General features: G+C 44.8%; 1 protein-coding gene across 1 annotated transcript; it reads right to left on the bottom strand.

Annotated features, from left to right (window-relative positions):
* Positions 1-7,466: 7,466 nt before the first annotated feature.
* Positions 7,467-12,178, bottom strand: RTL9 (retrotransposon Gag like 9). The gene is made up of 4 exons (XM_041000079.1): positions 11,898-12,178; positions 9,586-11,858; positions 8,159-9,540; positions 7,467-7,583 (listed from the first exon to the last, which is right to left on the bottom strand). The coding sequence occupies exons 1-4, from the start codon at positions 12,176-12,178 to the stop codon at positions 7,467-7,469; spliced, it is 4,053 nt and encodes a 1,350-aa protein (XP_040856013.1).
* Between the last annotated feature and the right edge of the window lie 1,760 nt (positions 12,179-13,938).

A 13,938-nucleotide genomic window follows, 5' to 3' on the forward strand; every position in this document is an offset into this window, starting at 1 on the left:
GAAAAGAAATTTGGCAGTTACTCAAAAGGTGAAATATGAAGATGGATATTTCAAGCAGCAGTTAAGAAACTACTTAAGATGTCCACATCCCATATTGTGTACAAGGTCAGGCTTTGCTTCCAATTCCAACTTCCTGTTAATGTGCATCCTGGAAGGCAGGTAATGACTCAAGTGGTTAGGTCCCTGTCACTCAAGTGGGAGATAAAGATTGATTTTAGCTCCTGACTTTGGCCTGGCCATCCACAGATGTTGTTCGCACTTGGAAGTTAATCATCAGAGTGAAGATATTCATATTCTCTCTCTCTCGTCCTCTCTCTCTCAGTCCTTAACTTCCTTTTTCCATCCCTCCCTTCTTTCATCCCTCCTTACCTTTGGAATACATAAATAAACACATTTTTTAAAAATCTGAAGCAGTGCTCACTTCAACAGTGCATATACTAAAAAATTTGAAGCAGCTACCATATACCTCCAGTAAGTCTACTTCTCGGTATTTACCCAAATGAAAAGTATGCTTACACAAAATAGAAACTTTCATAGCAGAAGTATTTACAACACAGAGACAAAACGTGGAAATAGCCAAAATGCCCATTAACTACTGAATCTCTAAACAAATGTAGCAAATACATACTGTGTAATATCATCCAGCTAGAGAAAGAATAAAATACTCAATATGCCGCAACATAGTTTAAGCTTAAAACAAAAAGTTATATTAAAGAAGCCTGACAAAAAAGGCCAAGTAAAATATAATACCATTTGTATGAAATGCCTCTAATAAGTAAAGTTGTACATGTAAAAAGTAGATTAATGGTTTCCAGGACTTGGGAGGAAAGGTCAAATGGGAACTGATTGCTTAATGGGTATGGTATTTCATTGTGGGAATGAAGAAAATGATCTAAAATTATACTGTGGTGAACACTGCACAACTATGTGAGTTCCATATACTAAAACCCACTGAATTGCACACTTTTAAGTGAGTGAATTATATTTATGCAAATTTCATCTCAATAAAATGCTGCCAATAGTACTAAAATCTTAAGACATTAGAGAAGTTTCTAGATCAGTCTGTTCAAAACCCACTTGCACATCAGCACTTAGACCTGTGAAATTCTCAGCAGAGAATGTAAAAGATTGATAGCATCTGTTTCTTAAATCTGCGCAGACTTCTTAGGTAAAGCCTAGCTTTAAAGCACAGCACTTATCATACGAATAGTGAATCGTCTAAGTCTTTATCAGGAAGTGTCTTTAGTTGGTGTCAACTTCAGGCATACAAATACTAAAGTTGGAACTATACAGAGACTAGTAGAGTGCTTGCTCAGAGAAGAAATGTGAATTTGTGAAGCATTCCACACTTTTAAAACAGAGAAATTCTCTTTGTTTTAGACCTTGTGTTGAGTGATAGTAGAGCAGTGCATATAGAAGTTCCCACTGTTGCTCTTTAAGCGTTGTGTGAGCATCTCCTTTCCAAATAACCTAGGTCTCTTCTAACGAGGGCTCATAAGCTTTTTGCTCTACCCTTAAGGTCTCACTTAGTTGTTCCTTCTTCGTTTGTTTTTAAGGATTTTTTTTCTTTGTTTCAGTGCCAGCTCTAGTCTATCTCCCATGCTTATCCAGTATGTCTTTGAATTTATAACAGAAGCCACTCTAGATTGTCTCTATGAAGCTGTTGAGAGCAAAAGTATCCAACATTTTTTTTTAGCATGTATTCTTCCCCAGCAGTAGAAGTAGGCTAATCTTCCATGGGAGGGAGGTAGTGTTTGGAAGGCAGGGCTATGAGGTATGACTAATCATCTTCCTTCCTAGTACACCTCACCCCTTTCCTGAGGGAGAAATGAAAAAGAAGGGAACATAAACACTGAGGGATAAGAGTCAACTATTGACATAAAGAGAAAAAAATCCCTTCCACTTTCAGAGTCCTTCACCCTTCCATAGACCTTTGTGGCCAAGATGCATTTCTTCTCAAAAGTAAAACATTCAGGGGAGAATTTTGGACCAGCATTCCAAACATAGGCTGCTCCTCTCTGAGGCTATGACTAGACCCTTGGCAGAAACTCCCACATTCAATAGCTTTCCACAGCTATTGATTATTTTCCTTGAATATCGAAGCCTTCCTCCAAATACACCAAAGAGAATTAACATCTGGACCTAAGAGAGGAAATAAAGTCAAATCAAGGCATCTTACTTTATGAGCTTCAAATTCTGGCTGCTGTGCAATGGCGAATTGGTTCAGGGGAACAGGGTGAGTCCTCCCAAGGGCCATCCAGCAATGAACAATTAAGCTGTATATAATGTATGGTAATTATTTCCATGTGTGGGCTCTGGGGTCTAACTGCATGTGTTCAAATGCCACCTCTGCTGCTACTTGGCTCTGGAGTCGGAGACTAGTTACTCGACCTCTCTGTGCTTCAGATCCCCAGGGTGTAGAAGTGGGATTAATGAGTTCACCTACTTTGGGGGATTGTTGTGAAGACTACATCAGTTAATCAATTCAGAACATGTGATAAATATCTGATAGATATTCATATTAAACTTTGCTTTTTGTCATGCTTCAGGGAATTATGTCTAATTCTGCCTCTGTAATTTATAGGTGACTCCTGAAGAGAATGGATCCTGAGCATGATCCAAGTAGCCCTGCACTTTCCCCACCCAGGTCCAGCCCCCTCAGGCCCATGCCTACTCTAACAGTTTGGGAGTGAAAACAATTTATTACTCTGTCTCTTATGTTATGTATCTGAAGTCTGCCAATTAAACTTACAAAAAGTTATATTAACAGAAGAAAAGGCACACAAATTTAATTGTTGTTAATATCCCCATCTTATGAAGGGACCTTCATAGAAAATAAATGAAGGTGAAAAGAAGCAGTTAGAGCCAGAGACTTACATACCATCTCAACAAGTGGTGATAAATTGTAATGAAGTAACAAGCTAAAGGCAATCAGCTTGGGCTTCCAGTGGCAGTTAAATTGTGGTTAGGGAAATATATGGGTGAAATTAATGGAAAATAGGGATAATTTTCAAATGTTTGTGCATATCTCTTTGGGTGCTGACTTTCACACTTGAGTGAGAACTGTTGCTTTCCTCTTGCTTTTAGACAGCTAACCAGTGAGCAAAGAACTCCTCCTGCATTCACTACTTAATTGCTTTCAGCTCAAAATAATCATGCCAAAGTGACATATTTTGAGGTGGCATGTTCTGGTCCCCTCCAACAGACAATAGCAAGACCTTATGTTTGTGTATTGCATCTGAGCTTTTCAAACCCTTTCCCAATCTTAATTCTACAATGTTGTGAGATAAGCAAGACGATGACAATGATTATTTTCATTTGAGTTATGAAAAATTAAGACTCTGTGAGGTAAAATGGCTGGTGTATAATTGCCCAGATTATGACAGGGAAAGGTAGAGGTAGTCAAAGTCAAGTTTCTACCTCCAGGGGTCATTTTAATCTAGACTATCTATCTGTTCACCTGTAAACCTTTCCTTGACTAACACAGATTTTAGTTTACCTTCCCTGCCCTCAACTCTCTCAATTGCACAGTTTATTCATCTTAGATGAGAATGACAAGTGGACACAATTGTGGGAGCAAAAGTCTCTATATATCTCTGATCAGATAGAAGAATATGGGAATTGCAGTTGAAGAACAGGCCGGTGCAGACACCCTGAGTTTCTTCTCCAGGCATGGGAACCGAGTCTGAACACCCGATCCATGACAGGGAGGTTGTGCAAGGCGAAACAGGAGATGTATTTTTTTCTCATACAGACTTCATTGAGCTTCCAGGTAGAAGTAATGTTTTCCATGTCTAGATGACATAGTGTGACACAGAAACAAAAGGGACATTTCTGCCCTTTTTGATGGATCCATTAATATGACCCAAAGTGGCCAGAAAACAGGATCTCACCATCTGTATCCTACATGGTTGTATAACTATGAACACCCCCAGAATCCATGGCCTCCACAGCACAGGCCTCTAACCTCCCACAGCCAGAAATGCACAATTGCAGCAGGGTCAAGTGGCTTCCCTTGATTGGCTGACATCCACAACACATGATAGGAGTGAAAGAATAACAGGAAGAGGACTGTCTCAGAATAAGTAACATTGTTGGGGTCTTCCCAAGATCATTACCTTAAATCCCCCAACACACATAGGTAGGGACAAAGGTTAGTGACATTTGAATTTTTCCTGCTGTGGAACATGATTTTTTCTATGGACCACTGAGGCCTGGAGGAACATGAAATACCATATTCTAGCAGGTGACATCGTCTCAAGTACCTGGGTGCATGATAACCCAGTTCCATGTAGAAGCGGAGTAGCTCTTGAAACATTACTAAATATTACCTTTAAAGGGCAGATGAAGCAGGGCAGAGCTCTGGCAGAGTATAATTGCACTTCATTTGTTCCATTATTCTCTAGTTATATACTAACTCAAAGGAGAAGAGAGGCAAAATCAAAAGGAAGGGGCCCGGCGTGGTGGCCTAGTGGCTAAAGTCCTTGCCTTGAACGTGCTGGGATCCCATATGGGTGCCGGTTCTAATCCTGGCAGCTCCACTTCCCATCCAGCTCCCTGCCTGTGGCCTGGGAAAGCAGTCGAGGACGGCCCAAAGCCTTGGAACCTTGTACCCACATGGGAGACCTGGATAAAGTTCCTGGCTCCTGGCTTCAAATAGGCACAGCACTGGCCGTTGCTGTCACTTGGGGAGTGAATCATCTCACGGAAGATCTTCCTCTCTGTATATCTGACTTTGCAAAAAAAATTAATAAATCTTAAAAAAAAAAACCAAAATGAAGAATTGTTGTGGAGGAAAGTAGGGAAAAATTGCTGCTGTTTTCCATTATCATGGCTATAAGAAAACCAATTTCATTTTTTAAAGCGTCTTCCTTCCTGTATTCATTTTTCAGGCATAACTTGTGACTTCTAGATCATCAGCTTCTTATTATAGTAGACAGAATACTTCTCAGTGCTTTCCTAAGCTAAACACATTCTGGCTCAGCATGGATATTCAAATTCCACTTGGGCCTAGACTGAGCCAGGTATGAGCCAACAAGCCCAGAGAAGAGCAGGAAAGCAAGATCTCCTGAGACCATCCATCTCTATTGGGAACTGTATTTCCCAACTTAGTGCACTCTCCTGATCTCAAGGCAACAGCATTGGCAAGTGAGACAGCTGCACACAGCCAACAGGGCCAGTTTCTTATGTATTGTATCATGGAGCTGCCAATGTGTGTGTGCCAATTGTCGTTCCTTCTGAGAATCAATTTCTTCTTCTCAGAATCAGACTCAGCTTTCACGGTCATGGAGTAGTAGACTTGACTCTCTAGAGAGAGTTTAGGCTCCATTCCCACCTTCATGTCTCTACTGCTAACACCCTAGATCTGCTCATTGAGCCAGTCAGTCACCTGAACTACGCAAAAGGGGCTCAACTGCTTTCTGACTCCTCCCTCACCATGCCTCCAAATTGTTGCCATGCTAACTTTCATATTTTTTTTAAAAAAGAGACTTATTTGAAATGTATTTGAAATAAAGAGAGAAAAAGAGTGAGAGAGGGCTTTTCCATCTGGTGGCTCACTCTTGAAATGACCACAATAGCCAGGGCAGAGCCAATCCAAAGCCTGGAGCCAGACGCTTCTTCCAGGTCTCCTGTGTGGCTGCAGGGGAGCAAGCACTTGGGTTATCCTCCACTGCTTTCCCAGGTGCATTAGAAGGGATCTGGATTGGAAGTAGAGCAGCCAGGACTTTAACTAGTGTGAGATGCCAGTGTCACAGGTGGAGGCTTTACCCATATGCTACAATGCTCGTTCCACCATGCTTTCCAAAATAGATTTCTAATCATCACATTCCTACAGTTTATAAAAGATCTTTGAGTAACCCATTATATGAATAAGTTATGATTAAATAAATTGATCCCACTTATGTTAATTTCCTTACTAGGCTGATTTCTTGTCTTTGTAGCCTTCACCACAATTTAAGTCTGTCTTACTTATATGTGTTGCTTACTCTGACTTCTCCCTCCATCAAAATGGAATTTTCTTATGATTGTGGATCTTTATTTAAACATTTCTTTCAGTTTAATTTTAAGGTCAGATTTTTACGTAGAGCTAAGGAGAGACAGAGAGAAATGTCTTTCATCTGTTAGTTTACTCCCCAAATGGCTGCCATAGCCATAGCTGAGCTGATCTGTAGCTGAAAGCCAGGAGCTTCTTCTAGGTCTCTCAAGTGGGTGTCCTGGCCCATTCTCTGCACTTTCTCAGACCATAAGCAGAGACCAAGATTGGAAACAGAGCAGCCTGGATATGAACCAGCACCCATATGGGATGTTGGTCTTGCAGGTGGAGGATTAGCCTGATGCGCCACCACACTGATCCCTCATGATTGTGGGTCTTCTCCATCCTCCACAAACAGTGGCCAATACACATTAGATAATGAATATTGATTGACTAAAGTACTCAACAAATCAAATCCTACAGTCACAGTCAAATTGCTTTTGCCTAAATGAACTTTATTTAATTTTATGATTACAAATGTAATACATGCTTGCTATAGAGAATCAGGAAAGTACAGAGACACAGAAAGAAAAAAACCCACCCATAACCACACCCCCCCAAAAGCAGGCACTGCTCAGATAATATTCTAACTAAATATGCCTGGTTAAACACCAAGATCTGTATCAAGAGTGCTGGCCATGAAGCACAACAGCCAAAGAGAGGGCAATTAGCAACTGAGGAGGTCACCCAGAGATCGGTTCTAAAGATTCACAATGAAGGACAAGGAGCATAAACAATAGATCAACAGGTTAGAAGCTGACGTCACAAGAACAAGCTGCATTACTGGAAGAATGTAGTGAGATGGTGCTTTCACAAGCTCAGCACCTGTCATATGGTACATTGTCAATAACGGTTAGCCATTACTGTCACTGGTGTCACTATTATGGGTCAAAACAAGTGGCTTGGGATGGAGACAATCAACAGGGCATGGGCCCTAGAGACCCATTTGAGTTGCTAGGAGGTGAGGAATAGAGGGACAAATCCATTGGGTTAAAAGGGTGATTTGGAACGGACATCATACATCTTACACATCATTCTTCCAGGTGAAATGGGACCAGGGCTCCCTCAAGTTTGCCTGTTGACACATGGCAAAGCACTCTCAAGTATTTTTGAGGTAGGACACAATTTCCCCTGCCTAGACTATCCCCTGGGCCACAAACTATAACTGGTCTTGATGGTGTTAGGAGTTCAGAGCCTTTTGTAGCATACATTGTTAAAATCCACTCTTCAACTGTCCAGGCAGGTCACAGGCATATGGGTGAAAGAGAAGGTTAAGTCGGCCAAGTGGGAGATCAAGTGGGATGTGCCTGGAGTGGGGGTTGAAGGGTAAAGGCAACAAGGTTTAGTTAGGATATAGTTGAATGCAATGGGTCCAGGAAATAGTCCTCGGGTTAACAGCCAAATCAGACACCATCGAAGAGTCCAGGGAGCATTACTTGTTAGTAGGGGCCTTCTGATGAGCTGTGCTCTGTCGAAGGTGGTCGTGAAGACCCTCTTGGGGGTCGTCATGCTCTTTCAAGTAGTAACAGCGTTTGGAAACATGCTGGTGCTGGGAGTGAGACAAAAACATCAGAGATAAAGAGTCATATGTCCTATGACAATGAGTGTCCTATCTGAATAATAAGCTCAGTAATTAGCAGATCAAGAACTGGGCTCATTTAGTTTACTCCTATAAATTGTGACCAAGAACTGGGGTAACCAAATTCCCAAGTGACCCCCATCCACAACACGTGTGATTGTAGGTGGGAGCTAGCCACCAGTAGATCCCTACCTTAAACTGAACTTTAGATGAATACAATTGGGACTCAGCCTAATAAGCTCCCTCATAATCACAAGATAGTACTTTAGCTACCCCGGATTCTCAGTAACTTGGGCAGAGCATTGCTTCTGAAAGTGGTTAATTCATCCAAAATAACTGCAGAACCACACTTGCTGATGAAACTCCACCTTGGGATTTATGGTCTAGGAACTCAATGTCCATCTGCCAATGCTCCAAAACCACCACCACCACCTCCATTAACCACCACCTCTCTCCCTTAGTCTGCCCAAAAGGGCAGGATGCCTTCCCCATCATCACCTCTTCATTTTTCTGCCCCAAACCCCTGACTGTATTCCCATGATTACCTCTTCAGTCTGCTGCTGAGCGCTCAGCTCATTCTCCATGGCCTCCTCATTATGCCTCTTGCAGGTTGTCGGCAGCACCTGGCTTGAATTGCCCGGGCAATCCTTCTCTTCAGCCAGCTGGCACTCAGTGTAGAGAGACCTGTCTATCAGCTCCTTTAGGCTCCCAGCCACCTTCAGGAAGATCCGACCCATTTTGGTGGTAACAGCTTCTGAGAGTCCTTCCAGAAACCTGGTCTGTAGAATGGCATCAGACCAAGATAGATGCCGAGCAAGCAGCAGGAAGTCTGTGGCATACTGCCTGACTGACTTCTGGTCCTGCTTAGGATGGCAAAGAATAGCACGGAGAATGTCTATCTCAGATAGGGAGTTATACAAACCCTGTGACCTGCTCAGGAAAGTCTTGTTCTCCTCTGAGAGGGGGTTTCCCACCTCCATCTGCAAGATAGACCATCTCTCTGCTGCCCCTAGTTGAAGAGACACCAGGAACGCCATTTTTTCTGAATCATCCAAAAATTCCTTCATTTGCTTCTCCTCATCGATCTCCATCTCTTCCTCTTCAGAGCACGAACCACGTGCTGCTTCCTGCTCTTCTAAGAGGTAACACAGTGCTGGGGTCAACATCCCAAAGGATGGGACTTCCTTGGGCTCGGCGTTTGCTACTTTGGGGGCCGTGGCAGTCCCTTGTGGTGTGCACCTCGACCCAGAGGCTGTGTCATTGATTTGGGAGGCAAATGCCTCACCAGAGGCTTTGGTTTTCAGAGTGGATGGCATTCTTAAGGCCATGTGCGGTTGGGTATGGGCTGCAGCCACTGGGGCCCTAGACAACAGCGCGGGCATTCCTGCAGGGGCAGGGGTTCTCAGTAGTGGCATGGACACAGTCCCATCAGCTGAGGCTCTCAAAGGTGCTGTGGACAGTTCTCCACAATCTAAGGCCGGCATTGGCAGTGTGACCATGCCCCCAGACGCTATGTAGGTCATCTGTGGCAAGGATGGAGATCTAGAGCTTGTGTCTGCGCTGTGTGATGTAGACATGGCTCCAGAGGCCCGGCTGTTTGTCAGCAGTGTAGACATCTCTCCAGAAGCCATGGACGACATCAAAGGCATAGACGTTATCCCAGAGGCCGTGGTTCGCATGAATGGCTGGGGGGACAGTTCCCCAGAGGCCATAGCTGTCATCTGGGCGGTGGCTGAAGCGCTTGCAAACTCTGGGGACACACCTTCAGAGATGGAGGGTCTACTGAGTGGTGTGGACATAGTTCCAGAGGCTACAGCTCTTACCAGTGGCGGGGACATGCCTCCAGTAGCTGGATCTCGCATTGCGTACATGCATGTGTCACCAGAAGCTCTGGGGAGCAGTTCTGGTGTGGATACCCCTCTGGAGACTTGGGTTCCCGTGGGTAGTGCAGATACTCCTCCAGAGGCCATGCATGGCATCTGAGGCATACACAGAGTTCCAGAGCCTTGGGCTCTCATTAGAGGAGTAGACATTGCACCTGACATCGGCGCCTCCATTTCTGGCAGGGACATCATTCCAGGGGCTGTGGCTCTTGTGTGCAAAGCACACACAGCTTCGTAAGCCAGAGCCCTCGGTGGTAGGGCCATGTCTCTGGACACCAGGGGCCTTGTTGGTGGCAGGGACATCTCTCCTGGTGATGCCATCCTCGTGAGCAGTGCAGACAACTCTTCAGAGTCCAAGGGTCTCCTTGGCGCTGTGGACATTTCTCCAGAGGACTGTGTTCTTATTGTTGGTGTGGACATCACCACAGAAGCCGGGGCCCTCACCTGAAGGCCTGCAGAGGTCACGGCTCTCACCAGTGACGTGCATAGCCCTCCAGAATCTTGGGTACCCATGAGCTGACTTGGCATCTTTCCAGAGGCTGTGGCTCTCTTTAGTGATGTGGGCCCTGTCGCAGGGCCTGGAACTCTCCTTAGTGGTATGGATGTGGCTCCCGAAGCTGAGGCTGTCATGTGTGATGTGGACATTACCTCAGAGGCTGTGGCTCTCATTAGCAGTCTGGACATCCCTCCAGAAGCCGCTGTGTTTGCCATTTGTGGTGTGGACAGAATTCCAGGAGGTATGTCTCTATGTAATGGTGTGGACGTTGTTTCAAAAGCCGTTGTTGTCAGTTGCAGCTGCATGGTTTCAGGGGCTGTGGAAGTCATTGGCTCCTTAGATGATGTACTTGTGGCTGGAGCTTTTGTTAACAGTGTGGCTGGTGACCCAGAGGTTCCAGCTGTCATCATTGGGGTCAGTTTTGCCCCTGATACAGTGGCTCTGTTTTGCGACGTAGATGTCAACTCTGAGCCAGTGGTTTTCATCTGCGACACGAACATGGAACCAGAAACAGGGGCTGTCGTTTGAAGTAAGCACACTGGTCCAGAAGCTGGTGCTGCCAATTGTGACACAGACATTTTTTCAGAGGATACAGCTGTTACCGGCTGTATGGACTTCATTCTGGAAGCTGGGGCTTTCGTTAGCGATTTGGACACCATTCCTGAGGTTGCGGCCCTCTTCCTTCGTTGTGTAGTCTTTGCTCCCTTTGCTGTATCTTTCCTATGGCTTGTGGGCATTCTCCTGGAAGTTTGGTCCATGGGTAATTGTGTTGGCATCACTCTAGAGTCTGCACTTGGCACTTGCTCTGCGGTCATTGTTGGAGAGTTGGTGACTGTCATCAGTGGAGTAGACATTGCTGCAGAGGCTAGGATGCTGTTATGAGATGTACACATATTTCCAGAGGCTGGAGTTATAGTGAGTGGCACAGACATTGTCACAGAGTCAGATGCTCTCACTGGTGGTGTGGCCATCAGCAAGGGTGCTGTTACACTCATTGGTAGAGTAGACATGATTTCTGAGTCTTGCTGCTGTGTCAACTGCGGAGGCATCCCTTCAGGGCCAGGGATTGGCATCACTTGGGTAGGTATCACTCCAGCAGCCAGAGGTGTCATCAGCAATGGGGATGCTGCTTCAGCGTCTGGGACAGTCTGGGATAACGTGCCCATCTCTCCAGCCTCTGGCACTGACAGCAGTGGCGAGGACATTGCTCCAGACTCTGGAGGTGGCATGAGCAATGAAGACAGTACACCACAGTCTGGGTTTGACAGTACCCCAGAGTCTGGGGTGCTCGCTGGCTGGGAGGGTGTTTCTCCAGAAGCAAGGGCTGACAGTATCAGGGAGGAGATCGCTTCCGTGTCTGTTCCTGACATTAGTAGTGAAGAGATCTCCCCAGAGACAAGGGCCGTCATCAGTACCTTGGACATCGCTTCAGTGTCTTCATCTGTAATTTGCAATGGGGACATTGCCTCAGAGTCTGATGCTGGCATTGGCTGGGTGGACATCTCTCCATGGTTGATATCTGGAAAGAGGAGTGGCGATAGCTCTCCAGGATCGGAAACTAGCACTGATGGTGTAGACATTGTCTCAGAAGATGATGTGCTCATGGTAGGTGTAGACATCACTTCAGAGGACACAGCCGGCATGGCCAATGGTGATCCCTCAGCAGAATCAGTTCCAGCCAGTAGTGCTGCAGGCACTGTTCCAAAGTCAGGCATTGTCATCATACCTGGGGACATCAACCCATAGTCTGAAATGGACAGCAACGGAGACAATGTTCCAGAATCTGAGGTTAGCATTAGCAATGGGGACAGTGTCCCAGAGTCTGAGGAAGGCATCAGTAGCGGCGACAATGTCCCAGAATCTGAACTTGGTATTAGCAGTGGGGACAGCGGCCCAGAGTCTGACGCTGAGATGAGTGGTGGAGATTCGGCTCCAGAGTTTGCTGCTCCCATGATAGAGGCAGATATGGTGTCAAACGTTGGGGATGCCCGCAGCTGTGTGGATGTTCCTCCAGGATCTGAGATTGAATTTGACGCTGTAGGCAGCTGTGCACGTGAATGAGGAATCTGCACTTCGGACCTGCTCTCTGCCGTTGGTCTAGAGAAGCTCGTACCCCCGTTGGGGAGTTCAACATGTTCTTCCCTCTGCATATTGTTGAATTGCAGTGAATGCAAAGGTATTGACATGTCTGCTGTTGCCAGAACACAGTGTGGAGGGAGCCCCTGAAGTGATGATATCACAGGTTCTGCTGAAGCTCAAGTAACATGAGTATCTATAAATAAGAAACAATAATAATATGTAAAAATATATTTAAATGCATTAAATATATTAAATATTCACATTTAATAAATGAGAAAAGAAATTTAGAGGTCAAAGCTAGTATGGAGCAAACTGGAGAATAGGTAAATGATTCATATAAGGATGCTTGAAAGCGCACATGGGAAAATGGAATTAGAAGATAAGCTTATTTCGGTGTAAAAATCCTCACCTCCAGAGGTGAGCATTTAGGCTAGCCCCTAAGACCCCTACGTCACTCAGATGCCTGTGGAACTTACCTGAGTTCCTGAATGTGGTTCCTATCTCCGACTTCTAATTCCAGCTCCCAGCTCATCTGTACCCTGGGAGGCAACAGTGACCGTGACCGGCTGAAGCAGTTGGTTTCCTGTCACCCAAGTGCGAGACCGGGATTGCATTACCGGCTCCTGGCTTCAGCCCTGGCCCAACTCCAACCATTGTTCTACAGTAAACCAGAAGTGGGAGTTCTTTTCCCATCTCTGCCTCGTTATCTGCCTCTCAAATAAATCGATTTCGTTGAAAAGAGGTTTTTTTTTTACCATCCATATATAATGAGAGGTCATCTCTTTTTATTTCTTTTTATTCCATTTTCCCAGAAAAAATGAACGTTTTGAAATACCACCCCCCATGAACTAGAGATCTGCCTTCCTATGTTGCCAGATAAATGACATTTAAAATGTACCTATCAGGGTAAAGAAGCTACAGAAATAATTGGCTTGGGGGCTAGAATATTCCTTGCACCCTTAACATTTTTAAACAAACCCATCCCAGTTACTTAACACAGTTTTTGAACGCTTGCAACCCCAGCAACCAGCAGCCTAGTTAGCCCCCTTTGAATGAAGCAGCAACACCACCTTCTGGTCAAATGTGAGAAGTGCAGGACCCTGGGTTACATTCTAGTCCACCAGGCTTGGTACTGAAGCAAAGGCCCCTTTTTGCCCCAGGATAATCATTAGTTGCCAGAGCTCATTGAATCTGCCAGTGATTTAGTTTCCCTTTCACTGTTCTGATGATCCTGAATGTCCTTCTTAGGAAAAGAAAGGCATTCATGTGCTCCATGACTAGAAACAGCAGTCCATGAACTAAAAAGTCTGTGCATTATCATTATCAGCATTATTATTAGTTGTAATTTTAAAAAAAAGTTTTGGTTTTATCTATTGGAAAGAAAGAGAGAAGGGGTAAGACAAAGAGGGAGAAACAAACAAAAAGAGATTTCATCCACTAGTTCACTCCCTAAACAGACTTCAAGCTTATGACAGAATGAAGTCAAGGGTTTGGAACTCCGTCCAGGACTCCCACATGGGTAATGGGGGCCAAAGTACTTGAGGCATCTTTCTGCTGATTTCCCAGATGCATAATCTGGGAGCTGGATCTGAAGTGGAGCATTCAGGACTCACACCAGCACCCAGATAGGATGCCAAAGTCACAGGTGGCAGCTTAACCTATTATACCACAATGCCCACCCCTGTTATTATTGCTAATAATAACAACTCCCAATATTTACTCTTCACTTTTTATGTGCCAATCCCTCTACTTTAGGTAACTGTGTCCAGTCTTCCACTGCCTGTTAACATTGTGCAATGAATATGATCATTATTTCCATTTTACCAAATGTGTCAGATTAGTTAAACTCGGGGCTAAAACAGGGTCA

Source organism: Ochotona curzoniae, unplaced genomic scaffold (assembly GCF_017591425.1).
Source record: "Ochotona curzoniae isolate NIBS_2020 unplaced genomic scaffold, NIBS_Ocur_1.0 scaffold_1852, whole genome shotgun sequence".
Lineage (NCBI taxonomy): Eukaryota > Metazoa > Chordata > Mammalia > Lagomorpha > Ochotonidae > Ochotona > Ochotona curzoniae.

Excerpts from the sequence above, each read along its gene's own strand:
- RTL9 (XM_041000079.1), bottom strand. The coding sequence starts at position 12,178 with ATGTCAATACCTTTGCATTCACTGCAATTCAACAATATGCAGAGGGAA. Across the intron at positions 11,859-11,897 it reads TCTCCACCACTCATCTCAGC|TTCAGATTCTGGGACATTGT; the intron begins GTCAGACTCTGG and ends GCTAATACCAAG. Across the intron at positions 7,584-8,158 it reads CTCAGCAGCAGACTGAAGAG|CACCAGCATGTTTCCAAACG; the intron begins GTAATCATGGGA and ends TCTCACTCCCAG.